This window comes from Labeo rohita, chromosome 15 (assembly GCF_022985175.1).
Source record: "Labeo rohita strain BAU-BD-2019 chromosome 15, IGBB_LRoh.1.0, whole genome shotgun sequence".
In the NCBI taxonomy this organism is placed as follows: Eukaryota; Metazoa; Chordata; class Actinopteri; order Cypriniformes; family Cyprinidae; genus Labeo; species Labeo rohita.
Window position 1 is genome coordinate 25,092,740 of NC_066883.1, and position 16,923 is coordinate 25,109,662.

At 35.5% G+C, this 16,923-nt stretch overlaps 1 protein-coding gene across 1 annotated transcript; it reads right to left on the bottom strand.

Annotated features, from left to right (window-relative positions):
• Positions 1 to 959: 959 nt before the first annotated feature.
• Positions 960 to 13,957, bottom strand: foxn1 (forkhead box N1). The gene is made up of 9 exons (XM_051130043.1): positions 13,883 to 13,957; positions 8,236 to 8,385; positions 6,024 to 6,341; positions 5,619 to 5,726; positions 5,198 to 5,316; positions 4,743 to 4,839; positions 2,007 to 2,214; positions 1,444 to 1,908; positions 960 to 1,357 (listed from the first exon to the last, which is right to left on the bottom strand). The coding sequence occupies exons 2-9, from the start codon at positions 8,365 to 8,367 to the stop codon at positions 1,173 to 1,175; spliced, it is 1,632 nt and encodes a 543-aa protein (XP_050986000.1). The 5' UTR covers positions 8,368 to 8,385; positions 13,883 to 13,957; the 3' UTR covers positions 960 to 1,172.
• Between the last annotated feature and the right edge of the window lie 2,966 nt (positions 13,958 to 16,923).

Below are 16,923 nucleotides of genomic sequence, written 5' to 3' on the forward strand. Positions count from 1 at the left end.
AGGCCACATTCAAGTGATTTTAGAGCATTAAATGCTTACAGAACTTTTTGGAATTACCAAAAAATACCAATGGAGGGATTTTAGAGCCCACTAGGGGGCCTCAGAAAATTTATGAGATTCTCAAAATGACTTAAAATAAGCTAAAACAAACTTCTTAAGCAAACTAACCTAGAACAAGAAGAAAATCAAGATATTTCTTATTTTAATTCAACCTCTCAACAACTCTGTTTTCTTTAAGAAACAGGGTTCCCACTGGAGAACTTGGATATGTGAGGTAGCCTCATTATAAAGGTAAGATCTAGACCTTGGTTGTGTGAATTATTACATCTTACAACTTCACGGGCAGTTTTATGAATATTAATTTTTCTAGTTATGCCAAGCTTTAAAATATTTTATCAGGTAGAAATTCTGAGAATAATATATTTATCCTTAATCATTATTCAGTAAATTAGGTAAAGTAATGGCGTCTTTGAATATTCTTACAGGCATTCTTATTTAAAAATATATATACACTACCAGTTTTTAATTTTTAAAAAAGTCTCTTCTCACCAAGCCTGCATTTATTTGATCCAAAATACTGCAAAAACATTTTGAAATATTTTTACTATTTAAAATAACTCTTTTTTATTTGAATATATTTTAAAATGTAAAATCACAGGAATAAATTACATTTTAATATATATTCAAATAGAAATCAGTTGTTTTAAATAGTAAAAATATTTCAAATTTTTGCTACTTTTGCTATTTTGGATCAAATAAAATCCAGGCTTCTTTAAAACCAATAAAAATCTTGCTGTTCAAAAACTTTTGACTGGTAGTGTATTTTTTTAAGTTTTCAATAAAATAAAGATTACTGGAGCATGTTTTATAAGAAATTCTTTAGTAGTTTTTCTACTTCAACATTTCAAGTTTAATTCAACGTGTTACTTGCTTTGTAAATAATTGTAAAAACCCTAGCAATTTCAGAGTGAACACTGTTTCTGCACCATTTTCTTTCAGTGGGACTGGATAGCATACTGCATTTCAGCATTAAAAGCATTAAACTAACCAGTCATTTTTATAACTCAAGCACATTATTTACCTTACAAATCATACTTTTTAGACATTCAAAAATATAAACTTTTTCTATTTTGGATAACAAAGATGACTTGGGACACAACACAGATTCTTTCTCATAGCAGAGGAATAGGAGTTGTGTAGAGCCCGCTGAGATACAGCTCAGAAACGCTGCCTTGCACCCCACCGTCAGTCTCCGCTAAACCCCCACAGACCCCCACGCTATCCCGTGTTTGATTAGGACTGTCCACGAGTGAATCCGGAGCGAGGCTGTCATTTCTTAGCTCCTCCCAAAGATTTCCTTTAAACAAAGGCGGAGAACACAGCATGAACAACAAAGCAGCTCAACCGCTGCAAGCATGGCTAATGTTTCGAACTCGATCTTACCATGTAACTGCAGATCTGTGAGGCTGGGATTCAATGCATCGACATCATTACTGATTTCTCCGTCCAGCAGAAGCTCCTGTATGCTTGCTGAAGCGCTGTGGCCAGCCTGCAGGGCGGTGCTGTAGCTCGGTGGGGTGTGTGCTGGTATGGGAGAATCCAAGCAGCCTGTACTGGGGCTGGAGGGGTACCCGGCACTAGGCTGATGTGTGACAGGAGGGTAGTATGAGAAAGATAATGGGTCTGGGGATAAGTAGGGGGGAGGCGGGATGACAGTTTGAGGGGGTAAAGGGTTGTAGAGAGACTTCTGATGCAGGACGCTAGTGTCATGGACAGGTTGGTGTCCGTAGGAAGGATGCATGGCAACTCTTAAAGGCTGAGAATGTGTATGGCTGCTTGGTAGGCTGAAATGAGCTCCAAGAGACTTTAGTTTTTCAGGTCTCTCCCCAAGAAGGCGTTCCAGCTCCTCTAAAACAATTAGCATAAATGCATTTAATGTTCAGACCAACAAATATGACTTTGAATATTACAGTATTTGCCTAATGGTAGCTGATCCCTATGCACACCTGGTCGGGCCATGCTCCTCCGGACAGTCAGGGGATCTTTACGTCTCCACTTGTGAAGTTCCTCCTGCATCTTCTCTACCTTTGCTGGGTTCAGGGCCCACAGGCAGCCCTTTCGGGAGGAGTTCCCATTCTTGTTTTCCACTTTTTCAAAGCATTTGTTCAAAGAGAGGTTGTGTCGGACAGAATTCTTCCAGCCATCAGGTGCTGTCTAAGAAACCAGTGGTTCATTATGCATTGTAAAGTGGTTGCTAAGTTGTTAAGAGTGGATGAGTCATTGCTATGTGGTAGAACTGTATCTAAAATAGAGATTGCACCAGTCATTTATCCAACCAAATATCTCTTTTACAACCCTTCCCTCAGTGAAGTCAATGCTGGATCGGTGCGGATCTGCATGTTTATGTAAAGATGAGCCAAAATGTCATCTTGTAAATCCCTTTACCAGCACAGCGCAAAGAGGTGGGTGAACCAAATAATCAGGTATAAAAAGATCATGCCATAACAGGCATATTCCACAAAGCCTGAGGAAATTACTCCTGGTAAATAAGTCTGTTTGCATTCTCTATTTGTTACATAATAATCATGCACAGGCTTCTGCCAGGAACCAAGATATCAACTGTTTACTAGGGGTGTGCAATAATTACAAAAATATGTATCTCGATATTTTCTGGAATTGTGTCAATAACGATTATTAGATGATATTTTGCTGAGCATGTTATTGTGCTGGTACCTTGACAGGTTTAGGACCGCCATAGACTGCCAAAGCTTTTGATATTCTCCAATTTCTGTGTGGTGTTTAGTTTGCAGGAGTACATATAAACTGATTTTTTACCTTTTATGGGCAGTTTTACTTTTATAAGGCCATTTTTTCTAACTTAATTAAATGTATGCATCATCTTTGTGTCAAATTCTTAAATTTAATCAATAAATTCAAATCGTAAGATGCTGTTACCAATCTCAAATCTCAACAAAATGTGTTGGCAATGCAGAGGTGGCACATATGCATCTAAAGTTGCATTTAGATGCATTTCCACAAATTGTTTAATGCAGGACACGAATGCAGTTAACCTGCAGTTACAGTTGCGTAATGATTTGATGTTTTTGAAAAAACAAATCAACACCTGTGGGGTATTTTGAGCTGAAACTTCACACACACATTGTTACACACACCCAAGACCAATATTACGTATTGTAAAAAGGGGCATAATAGGTGCCCTTTAATATTAACTTCTATAGAGCGTTTTCACGCCGCATCACTGAGCGTAAACAATGCCACTGAACCAAATGAAACTTGCATATTTTGCTGATTATGTTGCTGAAAATGGTGAATTATTGTCATGTTTTGAACTGTACTAATCTGTCGGACTAGGAAAAACATTTTGAGTACTATAGACTGCCGAAAGTTATAACAAATCAAAGAGAAGAGTTCAAAAAAACTATCTGAGGAACAAAAGGCGTTTATGGTTGGCCAAACTAAACCAGGATTTCCACAGCAAGAATCTTGATAACATTTGTGTTTGTTCTTTTCATGTTCGGTATGTATCTTTACCACCTGTTAACTTTAGTTTGTCAAAATACATAGCGCGCTTTCCTGCTTACTAAATCTTTCTCTATATGATTAGCAGCTTCCACACGTTTTTTCAGTGGATTAGACAGCATAAATTAGCAGAACAACGTATTCAGTAGTACATTAACTGTGCAATCCATGCTGTTATTTACATCTGAGTATTGCAGATATGGCTGCGTATCGGGGCCGTATGGCTGTGCAAACCCTCTACTAATGTCACTCTTTGTGTGATAAGTATATCACATGATATAAATATGACATAAAAGTATTACAGGGGCATTTTTACCCCCTAATCTTGGATTTTGGGGGAACTGTAAATGTATTGTGATTGTCCGCAACATAATTTTTGGTTGAAAATTAGTTTTTTGGGACATTCAAGACCTCATGTGGATATGTATCTTGGGTCAATTTTGTTGTTTTTCTGAGAAGGCAAAACACCGTATAACACCAGTTATTCTTTGACTTTGTTTACGAACCTTCAAATTGAGTTACATTACTCTGCCTTTGTTTAGCCGTGCGTCAATAATGAGTTAATGTTACGGTCTGGAGTTAGTCTACATCATGTGGTGTACACATGCACTTCCTGAGTGTGTTTTTGCAATATACTCAATAGTGTCAAATTGCATATGTGACCCTGCACCACAAAACCAGTCTTAAGTTGCTGGGGTATATTTGTAGCAATAGCCAAAAATACATAGTATGAGTCAAAATTATTGATTTTTGTTTTATGCCAAAAATCATTGGGATATTAAGTAAAGATCATGTTCCATGAAGATATTTTGTAAAATTCCTACTGTAAATATATCAAAATTTAATTTTTGATTAGTAATATGCATTGTTAAGAACTTTACTTGGACAACTTTAAAGGTGATTTTCTCAGTATTTTGATTTTTTTGCACCCTCATATCCCAGATTTTCAAATAGCTGTATTTCGACCAAATATTGTTCTATCATAGCAACCATACATGAATGGAAAGCTTATTTATTTAGCTTTCAGATGATGTATACATCTCAATTTGGAAAAAATGACCCTTATGACTGGTTTTGTGGTCCAGGGTCACATATCATTTAAACAGCAATTATGACATTATCATAGATTAAATATATCACACACCCCTACACTGTAGATATTAGATGTAGAAATTATTTTGAAATGTGGTAGTGCATTTTACCTTAAAGTAGGGGAAATGCTCTGTCATGAAGCTGTAGATCTCACTTACTGGTAGACTGCCTGTTTTGCTATTCCTCAGAGCCAGGAAGATAAGAATACTGAAAAGAAATATTCAGCAATGAAACATTAACAGTCAAACAAGACTGCTGTAATGCATTGGTTTACTTGGATTTGTTTGGATGTGCTTTTTTGAATGTTTTTTAATGCTTTTACATGTTTATCCAAAGTGATGGAATATTCACATGAATAATGATGGAAATTAAATCTTTTCATAACAGGTTGCTGACTACATAGTTTAGCTGTGAGCAGTTTAGTTTTTTAATAGAATAAGACTGAACAATTTGAATTAATTCAGAGCCTATTTAAAACTAACAGATGTTTCAGTGTTTTCAATGAGCTGTTTTGAAAAGATTTCTTAGTTTACCAGGATAAAACAGGTAAGGTGCATGTACATACCTGTAAGAGTAGACAGGTTTAGGGTAGAGTGTCTGGGAAGAATTGTCTTGAGATGTTTGTGATGAGAGGCTTTGGTTATAGTAGTGAGAGATGTTGTCTATGCCTCTTGAAGAGTAAAACTAGACAGACATACACATGAAAATGAAAAGCCAAAATAACTCTGAATGATATAAAGACAATACTGTAAAGGAGTAAATGCGTATTTGCGTGGTTATTTCATAATACATCCATATTTAACAAGAGTGACTCTTTGTTATTTGCCAGTTGAGAGATGTAATAGGAACCTCCTGCCAATGTTTTGACTGTGAACATGTGTCCAGAAGCGTTTGATCATTTCTACCTTCTTACACATGCCAAGGTCTTTATACACACAGTTTTAATAATTTATATATAGACTACTGTTTAAAAGTGCAGGGTGTACCTGATGTTGTAGAGGACTGATGGGACTGTACGTCTGATGGTTCACTGAGGTATATCCTGGAGGTTCTTCAGAGCTCGTCTGAGGCTCATTGTAGGGGTGTTGACTTCCCTGCCCCAAGAACAGATCATGATCTACTTAATGCTGATATGTCATATGTTAATGCTTCTTTAGAAAGTGTAATAAGGACATCTGCTTGCACATCTGCCTGGCAGATCTTCTCATTTCAATGTCTTTTGCCCCTGGCCTAATGTGCTGGCAAGAGCCTTCATGCCATAAAGGTTATCTTGATTTTGTGTTTTTCCTATCTTTTTAATTATTTTTCCATACTGTGCAAACTCGTCTAAAAGTATAGGAAAATCCATATTTTTTTTTATCTGAATAAGAATCTTAAAATTTCTGTCTCACCATGACACTGGTGGTCTCAACATCAGTGCTTAATTGAGTCCAAGAGGATTGTTCCTCCATTCCATCAGTCGTGGTGAGTTTCCCAGCCAATCCTGCTCTTCTGAGACAGCTGAAGGTTTGAACCTCACTGATGGCCCCTTCACTGCATTGACGCCTGTATGGATGGTAGTGATTGTTTTCCATTGGGCCGGATTCTTGTCCAACAGGGCTTCCGTCTACACTGTGTCTACGAAAGCGTTCAGCGCTCTTCTGCCTATAGGGAACGCTTTCTCTTTGGGAGTATGGTGCAAACCCTTCTCCAACATTGGTCTGGTGACACTGTAGATTAAACAATAAAATCATGTAAAAACAGATCTAAACTCAAACCCGCATCAGTAAGACATATTATACAACCTAAAGTTGCATAGTGTCAATATACGTGCAACATGTACTGTGTAAAGAAGCGCCGCAGTATCATTTCTAATTAATGCGCTCTTTAACACGAAGCAGTTTTCCAAGAGGAAATGCAGTAGCACGTAAAGATCTTTGATCTGCTGTAGAGTCCATAAAAGCATTTAATGTGACATACAGCCTTCCCTGGGGGCCGTAATTAATTAATATTAAATCAAAAGGATTTGATGAAAAGGCAGAATGAAATACTTCTATTTCTGCCCCAGGGTCTCGTGTCCTTGAATATAGTGCCTTGTGTGGGAGTTCATGTCCTCATCAAACGGTAATAATTATGACACTGTGTCGTAATCAGAGCAGCTGGTGAGCAGCAGTTTTTAAAAAGCGGCAACTACAGAACAGTCTGGAGTGAAGTTATAAAACCAACGACTTATCAGAGAGTTTCATCTGGATTCAGACACTGAAGATAGATGACATAAAATAAATTATTAGATTTTCTTGGGCTGTCAAACGATTAATCGTGATTAATCGCATACAAAAAAAGTCTGTTTACATAAAATATGTGTGTGTGCTGTGTATATTATGTATATATAAATACACACACATACATGAATGTAATTTTAAAAATATTTATATGTATACATATATTTATATTTACATATAATTTATATGTATATAAAAATATTTTCTATATAAATATAACATTTTTCTTAAATGTATACATCCATGTTGGTTCATTTACTGTATATGTACATGTATATGTATATATCTTTCTGTCTGTCTGTCCCTGTCTGTCTATCTATCTATCCATCTATCTATCTATCAATCTATCTATCCCTCTCTGTCTTTCTATCTGTTTATCTATCTGTCTATCTGTTTGTCTATCATCTGTCTTTCTATCTGTCTATCTATCTATCCCTCTCTGTCTTTCTATCTGTCTTTCTATCTATCTATCTATCTGTTTGTCTGTCTATCTATCATATGTCTTTCTATCTGTTTGTCTGTCTATCTATCCATCTCTGTCTTTCTATCTATCTATCTATCTATCTATCTATCCATCTCTGTCTTTCTATGTATCTATCCCTCTCTATCTATCTATCTATCTATCTATCTATCTATCTATCTATCTATCTATCTATCTATCTATCTATCTATCTATCCCTCTGTGTCTTTCTATCTATCCCTCTCTGTCTGTCTGTCTATGTATCTATCTATCTATTCTATTTCTGTCTGCCTGACTGTCTTTCTATCTATCTATCTATCATCTGTCTGTATATCTGTCTCTCTGTCTGTCTGTCTATGTATCTATCTATCTATCATCTCTGTCTTTCTATCTATCTATCTATCTATCTATCTATCTATCTATCTATCTATCTATCTATCTATCTATCTCTGTCCATCTATCTGTCTATTCTTTCTATCTATCTATCTATCTATCTATCTATCTATCTCTGTCTTCCTATCTATCTATTCTATTTCTATCTCTCTGTCTGTCTGTCTATCTATCCATCATCTGTCTTTCTATTCATCTGTGTATATTTACTTATCTATCTCTGTCTTTCTGTCTGTTTGTATATCTATCTATTTGTTTGTCTGTCTGTCTGTCTGTCTGTCTCTATCTATCTATCTATCTATCTATCTATCTATGTATCTATCTATCTGTCTGTCTGTCTGTCTATATATCTGTCTGTATATCTATCTATCATCTATTATCTATATATTTATTGACTGGTTGACATTTTAGAGTTTCAAAAAAAGAAGTCTATAAAACGAAAGTACTTCAAAACAAAACTTAAAAAAAAAAAAAAAATTAAATGATTAATACCTGTGATTCTGGCATCTGAAAGCAGGGCGACCCTAGATGGTCAAAGGACTGTAGTTCGCCTGGAGAAGAAATCGGTGAGCTGCTGTTGCTGCTTACAGATGGGAAAGAAAGGCCCTGGGGCTCAGAGGACATCGTCCCTACAACCTGCCTCTTCAAAACGCCAGAACAAGTAGATAGATTGATAAAAAGCCCAAGTAAATGTACTGTAATATGCAAATATGGTCCCTTAGGATACTGTAAGAAAAAAACATGTAAAAACAGCAATATAGGCTTCCCTCAGATATTCACACACTAAAGTGTCAGGGTCTGTGATTTTACAGCTTAACATATAATGTAACAGTGGAATGCTGTCATGCTTGTCGGCTCGACCCTTGCTAAATTGGGGGCAACCATAGTCCTGTTTTCAAGCACATTTCACAACAACATATTTCCAGTTATACATTAATGCAAATGCAACCACTTAATGCAAAATCATCTGTGAATATAAGCACATTATTTATTATAGTAACAATCAATCTTAATTCATTTCTTCCTCAAACATTATGTCATAAAGGCATTTTCCATGTCTCCAAACAATCTGTCTCCCTCGCTATTCAGCCTTTGGGCAAACTTAGAGTTTTACGTGTCAAAACTGTGTAACTGCTTGTAATGAAAATCCCATTCCAACTGTCTACTATACATTTTCTATAACAGCGCTGGTCTATGTTCTCATTTGCAGTGAAAGAGGCCTGATTTGCTGTATTTCATTGCTCTGGCCACTATCTGATCATAAACAGGTAAAACATAAGGCCACATAAGTATCCGGTATTCCGGGAAATTCAGGCTGCTCTCACTTACTGTCAGCAGACTGTGCTGTTTGAGCCAAAAACTCATTAAAATCACCAACAAACCATGAAGGAAAAGCAGAAGTGTGTTAGTGACATGAAATGGAGATGGGGGAGTTTTGCTCCCTCTGAAACATGGAGTGTAATTCAGTATTGGGGAGGAAGTTGAGCTGGCCTTTATGGTCCATCACTGTGACTTTTAAACTGATCATTTGACCGGTTATGGTCGAGATACAAGCCATTTGTACTCTTGAGAGAAAACAGCTGAGTACGCAAAAAGGTTATGGGGTGCTTGTGTGTGTGTTCAAAAGAGAATTGGCCAAGCAAATGAGGCAGGATATATATATATATATATATTTTACAAATATACACAATTGAAGTCAAAAGTTTACAGAAAAAGTCTTCAGAAAAATCCTTCAGGTCCCACAAATTGATTTTTCAGCATTTTATAACCCTTTCTATCAATGACTGTACGAATTTGAGATTCATCTTTTTACATTGAGGACAACTGGGGGACTCATATGCAACTATTACAGAAGGTTCAAACATTCACTGATGCTTCGGAAGGAAATTCAATGCATTAAGAGCCGGGGGGTGAAAACTTTTGGAATTTGGAGTAAATTTACCTTGTTTTATCTTCTAAGGAACATGTAAGTATTTTCTGTAGCTTCTGAAGATCAGTACAAAATGAAAAATCTACACATCCTCATTCCATTCAAAAGTTTTCACCCCCTGGCTCAATGCAACGTGTTTCCTTCTAAAGCATCAGTGAGCGTTTGAACCTTCTGTATCATCAGGATCATTCAGGATCATTCAGGCAACAACACAGTATTAAGAATCAAGTGTACGTAAACTTTTGAACAGGGTCATTTTTATAAATTCAGCTATTATTTTCTCTTGTGCACTAAATGTAAATGTCTTAAATAAAAATAACATGCATTTTGTATGATCCCTCTTATTTTGGTAAAATAATTAACATTTTGCAGATTCTGCAAGGTGTATGTAAACTTTTGACTTAAATTGTAAATGTAAATTCTTAATACAGTGTGTAAATGGTACGCACATCTGTGTAAAAAGCAATAATGTGGTTTCTAAAAGCTACAACTGATAGTTTTAGATGGTTTATTGTATTTCATCTTATTTTGGAGTGTTTAGCCAATAGGAAGTCGTTACTGCATGATTAGATTCAAGTTAAAATGTTCAGTTAATCACGGCTTTGAGGTCAATTTAATCAAAGCAGAACCAAATAAGATCCAACTTCTGTTAATATGTCCACTGGGATAAAGTTACAATTTTACTTGATTTATTAAAAAAGGATAAATTCAATTATTCCTACACAGAACTTGAACTCAGGTCATTCTGCTTAAAGAGCTTTACTACTACGTTTGGTCCAAACAAGTACTGCTCAAATCATGCTGCAGAATTAATAAAAGTGCGTTCTTATTTAATATTAATTTATCAGGTTGTACATGAATTAATTTTTAATTGACATTCATTTGATTTGCTACACTGAAACGTTTTTAGAGAATTATAATATATATATTTAGAGAAAATTTCATTTTTCCAACAACAAGCAAAGGTCAGAATGCTGAATGAGGTCAGTTAGCCATGCTATATAATCCTCTAATACAAGATTAAAAAAAAAATAAAAAATGAAAAAGTGTGTGTGTGTGTGTGTGCGTGAATATCCTCTGGAATAAAAGTGCTGAAACAGGTATAATTCTAAAGTACTTCATTTCAAGACTCCTTCCTCTCTCAATATGATCACATTTATCTCACTTTGATCTGGTCTTTTGCATGTCCATACAGCCCCACCCCTGCACTAAAACAGCTCTCACCACACTTGAGTGGCATTTTAAATGGACTGTGCATATTCCTTTACACCGTCATCCATCAAACAATTGGTAGGATTTCTTCCCGTATGTCTACAACAGCACTTTCACTGCACTTCGCTGGAAACGCATCTTAAAAAAAAAAAAAAAACTCTTCCTACTTCCCCAAATGTAGTCAAATTGCAGAATCCTCATTTACAGGATAGTACATCCAAAAACAAATAATCTGTCATCATTTACTCACTCTCATGTTGCTCCAAACCTTTTTTTTTCCTGAAAAATTTAGCAGAATGTTGATGCTGCTGTTTTCAATACAATTAAAGTAAACAGTGACAAGCGACTGTCAAGATACAAAAAAACAGGTCCTTAAATGTAGTCCATATGCTAGGTGTCTTTTGAAGTTTCAGATTAGCTCTGAACGAAGAAAAAGTCGAAAAAACAATTTAATTGCAGAAATTAAATTTTAGAGTTCAAGATGTGTATTTTTTAGTTTGGTCACCATTCACTTTTATTATACAGAAAAGAGCAGTGTGAGCATTCTGACCAACATCTACTTTCATATTCCAAAGAAAAAAGACAAAAAAAAAAGGTTTTGAATGACATGGGTTTGAGTGAATAATGACAGAATTTTCATTTATAATGTGCACTAGTGCAATTAAGATCACAGTGTATGGAAATCGTACAAAATTATGAAAAACACCGTTTCGCATACAACGCTGCTGGCACTTTGCTGCATGAACATGCATCTCTACGAACTCAGAAACACTTGTTATGGTTTCTGGGAATCTGTTTAATGCTAGTGTGTACAGATTAAATGCAATTAAGAGATGCTAAAACCCTAAACCCTGCACCTGACAGAAATGTCAATATAAGCCTTCCAGCATTAACTTCAAAGTAAGGGTACCACCTTAGGTACCACTTTACAATAAGGTTCATTAGTTAACTACATTAGTCAACATGAACTACACTACCAGTCAAACGTTTTTGGACAGTAAGATTTTTACTCACCAAGTCTGCATTTATTTGATCTAAAGTACAGCAAAATCAATACAATTTTGAAATATTTTACTATTTAAAATAACAGCTTTTTATTTTAATATATTTTAAAATGTAATTTATTTCTGTGATTTCAAAGCTGAATTTTCAGCATAATTACTCCAGTCTTCAGTGTCACGTGATCCTTCAGAAGTCATTCTAATATTTTTTAAATCATTATTATTATCAATATTTAAAACAGTTGAGTACATTTTTTTCAGGATTCTTTGATGAATAGAGCAACATTTATCTGAAATAAAAAGCTTTTGTAACATTATAAACTGTACCGTTTAAAAGCTTGGAGTCAGTATATTTATTTTAATACTTTTATTTAGCAAGGATGCTTTAAAACGTGTGCCAGATTGGCTTTGCGGATCACTCCGCTGTGGAGACCCCTGATAAAGGGAGCAAGCCGAAGGAGAGAGAGAGAGCAAGGATGCTTTAAATTGATCAAAAGTGATGACAAAGACATTTATAATGTTACAAAAGATTTCTATTTCAGATAAATGCTGTTTTTCTGAAATTTCTGTTCATCAAAGAAACCTAAAAAATCTATTCGGCAGTTTTTAACATAATAATAATATTTATTTCAGCAAATCAGAATATTAGAATGATTTCTGAACGATCGTGTGACTGGAGTAAAGATGGTAAAAATTCTTTGAAATCATAGAAATAAACTACATTTTAAAATATATTCAAATAGAAAACAGTTATTTTAAATATTTCAAATATTTCAGAATTGTACTGTTTTTGCTGTACTTTGGATCAAATAAATGCAGGCTTACTGAGCAGAAGAGACTTCTTTAAAGTTTTTTTCAGTATTTAATAATGCATTATTAAAATCAAAAGTAGTGTTTGTTAACATTAGTTAATGCACTGTGTACTAACATGAACAAAAAATGAACGACTCTATTTTTGTTAACTAACATCAACAAATATTAATAAATAGTGTATTGTTCATTGTTCATATTAGTTAACACATTAACTAATGTTAACAAATGACACCTTATTGTAAAGTGTTACCAATAAAACATAATTTATGAATATTATTTGAAATATATTTTTATATTTAATTATATTTTCAACAAAATAGTCAATATATATGATATATTTAATGATTTAATGACTGCAAGTCTCCATCATTATTTTGATGACATCGATAATAAGAAAAACTCAGTTGACAAGGTTTTTAAATCACAGCTGCCATAACTGTGATTATATATTTGTAACAGTACTTATTAAATAATGAGCCGCATTCATCTAATAGCTCGTGCCTTGTAAAAATAAATCTCGCTCTGAGTTTCCAACTGCGAATTTGTAAAAGGTTCAGTCCATTTGGCCCCTGGCCAACCTGTGGGAGCCACACAGCCACAGGGGACAGACCTGCTGCAACAGGTTTTCCCATACACACACAGACACACACACACGTGTGCGTGCAGCTAAACACACTTGGGTCACTGGCAGCTGGGAGCCTCTCTCAGAAGTAATGAGAACATATTTTAAAAGTTATATCAGCCACATCCATAATCATATCCCGGAGAGAATGGGCAATCTGCCGAACTTCAGCACCCAGAGGGAGACGACCATACCGATAGAATCTGACTGCACCTGCCTTGCCTTGCCCTTGTATTACTCTCTTCTGTTTCCTAGATGAACTCCAGTTGAGATTTCATCCAGGTGGAGACAAGCCTAACAAGATCCCTGAGGGACATTTCTTGATGCCTTATTTATCGGTGCCAAACGGGATATAGTGTTACAATAGTATCTGTGCAAGTGAAAAGTAAATCCCGCAGATGTTTACACATGTATACACCTTTCCTTTGCACTTCTTAGCCTTAGATCTAGCTCTGCTAGAATGTTATTTTACTGTCAATGAAACCCTACCACAATGTTGATCCTAGTATGTACTCAGTGGTGAAAAATGTTGACTCGGTAGTGCATGTTGAGTTTACTTACCGCTGTGTGTGGTGCTTCCAGGCCCAGGTTGTAAATCTAAGACAGTCCGGGTCCAAACAGATACCTGCAAACCAGCTGCAGACCTCCTCAAAATCACTCTCTGAGTTGCCACTCCGCTTTTATAGTGACTGCTGACAAGGAAAACAACTGAGACAGATATCTATAGAGAGAGCGAGAGAGAACGAGCGAGAGGGAGGGAGGAAAAAACGAATGCACAGGTGAATTCTTCCACTAGCCTTCTAGTGAACCTAGGAGGCAGAACCATGGCCCTCTTGAGCTGCTGTATTCAAATCATATTCTAATGTGAATGGGAGATGGCTGGGGTGGAGAGAAGCAGAAATAGTGATAGTGAAAGGGAATCGCTCAGTGCTTATGTTACACTGCTGCTCGGGGTTTGTTCATGTAATCCAATGAAAACTAGAGGGGATGAGACAGAACGGCAATGTAAACATTTTTTAACTTTGTGTGTTACATTAATTAGATCATATAGGGATTTGATATGTGACTTTCTCAAAGAGATTGGTTATGTGTCTTGTTACTTCATATATCGTGCAGAAATGCTGAATTCCTTTAACATGTTTCAGCAGTACTTATTCAAAACAATAGATTACATTGCTATATAATATTTCAGGTTATTCCTCTGTGATTAGTCTTGTTTCTGTGTGCTCTGCAAAGACATCCTTGAAATAACATGCCTTAAGCCCTGTGCTGTGTAACTGATCACGGTGAATATTTGGCACCAGGACATGGCACGACAAAGCACACTTGACAGAGACATTTCTGCTAGTCTTTTCCTGCTCCCTGGTTTGGCATCTCAATTCATGCAAATGACTCGTTAACTCTTTAATGACTGTATGACAGTAAATCTGGAAGATTACATTCTTGATTACTTGTGCTCTGTTTCTCAGAAAAACTAACAGATGATCGGAAATATCAAACATGCATAGATATTGTCTTGCATGACTGAAATATTCTGCAGTTTTGTTGAGGGTGACAGCAAGATGATTAATGAGTTTAAAAATTGCATTGGAAAAAATTTTTCACAGCACCTGGATTTATGAAGTTGGGTGTTCACATTTGGCTTAACCTAGTGGCCATAAAATGTTGTATGTATTATGAGCATACCTGAGCTGACGTTTTGCCCGAGACGTGCAAATCTCTTAAAAGTGATGCAATGAATGTAATTCTTGTTAAAAAAGACATTTTGCAAACTGAAAAAAGATTTCAAAGAACAGATAACTGAAAAAATGGCTGATAACTTTCTGTTTATTATAAGCACCCCATGTTATGCCGTCTGCCACTGAAAATTCTGCCATTAATTACTTACCCTCATCTTGTTCCAAACCTGTAAGACCTTCATTCATCTTCGGAACATAAATTAAGATATTTTTGAAAATCTGAGAGCTTTCTGACCCTGCATAGACAGCAACGCAACTACTACGTTCAAGGCCCAGAAAGCCAGTAAGGACATTGTTAAAATAGTCCATTTGACATCAGTGGTTCAATCGTAATGTATGAAGGTACCAGTATACTTTGTGTGCAAAGAAAACAAAAAATAACAACTTTATTCAACAATTTCCTCTATGCCATGTCTCTGCAGGTTCAGAAAGCTCTCAAATTTCATCAAAAATATCTTTATTTGTGTTTCGAGAGATTAACAGTGTTTGGAACTACATAAGGGTGAGTAATTAATGACGGAATTTTAATTTTTGGGTGAACTATCTCTTTAACTATCTCTTTACAGTTAAACACTCGCTTAACTGTTGGGGGCTCAAAAGTCGCCAAAATACACAAAACTTGTATCCACCTTATTTTTCCTGTAAGTGCAGGTGCGGCCATTTGTAAATTTTATGGTTCCGGCTTCTGGTCTCATCCTCATCCAGCTATGTTTAGCTGTACAAAACAGCCTGTTTTGCTGGTCGATATTACAAATTGGTGTGTTTTTCTATAATATTTAAATTTTTAATGATCTTAATTATGAACACACTGGTTTGTAGTGCAACAGTTTTACTTTTTACTGCACGTTATTATTCTTCTCGTAATTTCCATCTAGTGGCTAATGAACCAGAAGTCTCGCCCATAGGTTTACTTTCGTGTTGAAGAATAAGGTGGACAGACAGAAGAAACTCAACCATGGTAATAGGGAACTCATGGTATAATGTAACCTGTGTGCTTATCGCTCTGATTTTACTGGTGGATCATTACATATAAGAAAGGGTCATACAGGTTAACATGCAGGGGTTAACAGTGCCTATAGTGTCCAAGCGCAAAGCTTGTCAAATCTCATCCTTGCACTATACTCAACCAACTCAATCTCATTGCATGAAAGGATTTGTCTTCTCTGTCCCCTCCAATTTGTCCAAATCAATCAAGGTCAGTGGAGCTGAAAAAAAAAAAAATCCATGTCCAGCAAAGCACGAGAGTTTTGTTGAAACACTGAAGCAAAAGCAAAAAAAGTCAAACAAAACTTAGCTTAACAAAAATAATAATGCACGTAAAAAGTAATCACACGTTTGTTTAGATTGTTTTATATATGGAAGCCCATTTCCACCAATGAATAAAAAATTAAAAAGTTAATTGCGACTTTGTATCTCACAATTCTGACTTTTTTCTGACAATTGCGAGTTTGCATCTTAGAATTGATCTCTTTTTGTTTTAAGAATTGCGTAATTCAAACGTACAATTCTAACATTTTTTTAAAAAAATGTTAGAATTGTACGTTTGAATTACGCAATTCTTAAAAAAAAAGAGATCAATTCTGAGATGCAAACTCGCAATGATGTCAGAATTGCGTTATAAAGTCAGAAACTCGCAATTCTAAGAGATAAAGTACCAATTCTGAGAACTAAAGTCAAAATTGCAAGATATAAACTCAAAAATTCTGACTTTTTTCAGAATATCTCAGAATTTTGATTTTTTTTTCTCCACATTGCGAGTTTATAGTTTGCAATTCTGACTTTATAACAAACAAATGTGAGTCAGATTTCAATGAAAAGTCAGAATTGTGAGATATAAACTTGCAATTCTGAGAATATATCAGT

Bases quoted from the DNA above. Each gene is read 5' to 3' on its own strand.
- foxn1 (XM_051130043.1), bottom strand. From the start codon at position 8,367: ATGTCCTCTGAGCCCCAGGGCCTTTCTTTCCCATCTGTAAGCAGCAAC. The intron at 6,342-8,235 runs GTATTAATCATT...TTTAATCTACAG, and splicing joins TTCAGATGCCAGAATCACAG to TGTCACCAGACCAATGTTGG. The intron at 5,317-5,618 runs GTACACCCTGCA...ATGTCTGTCTAG, and splicing joins TCAGTCCTCTACAACATCAG to TTTTACTCTTCAAGAGGCAT.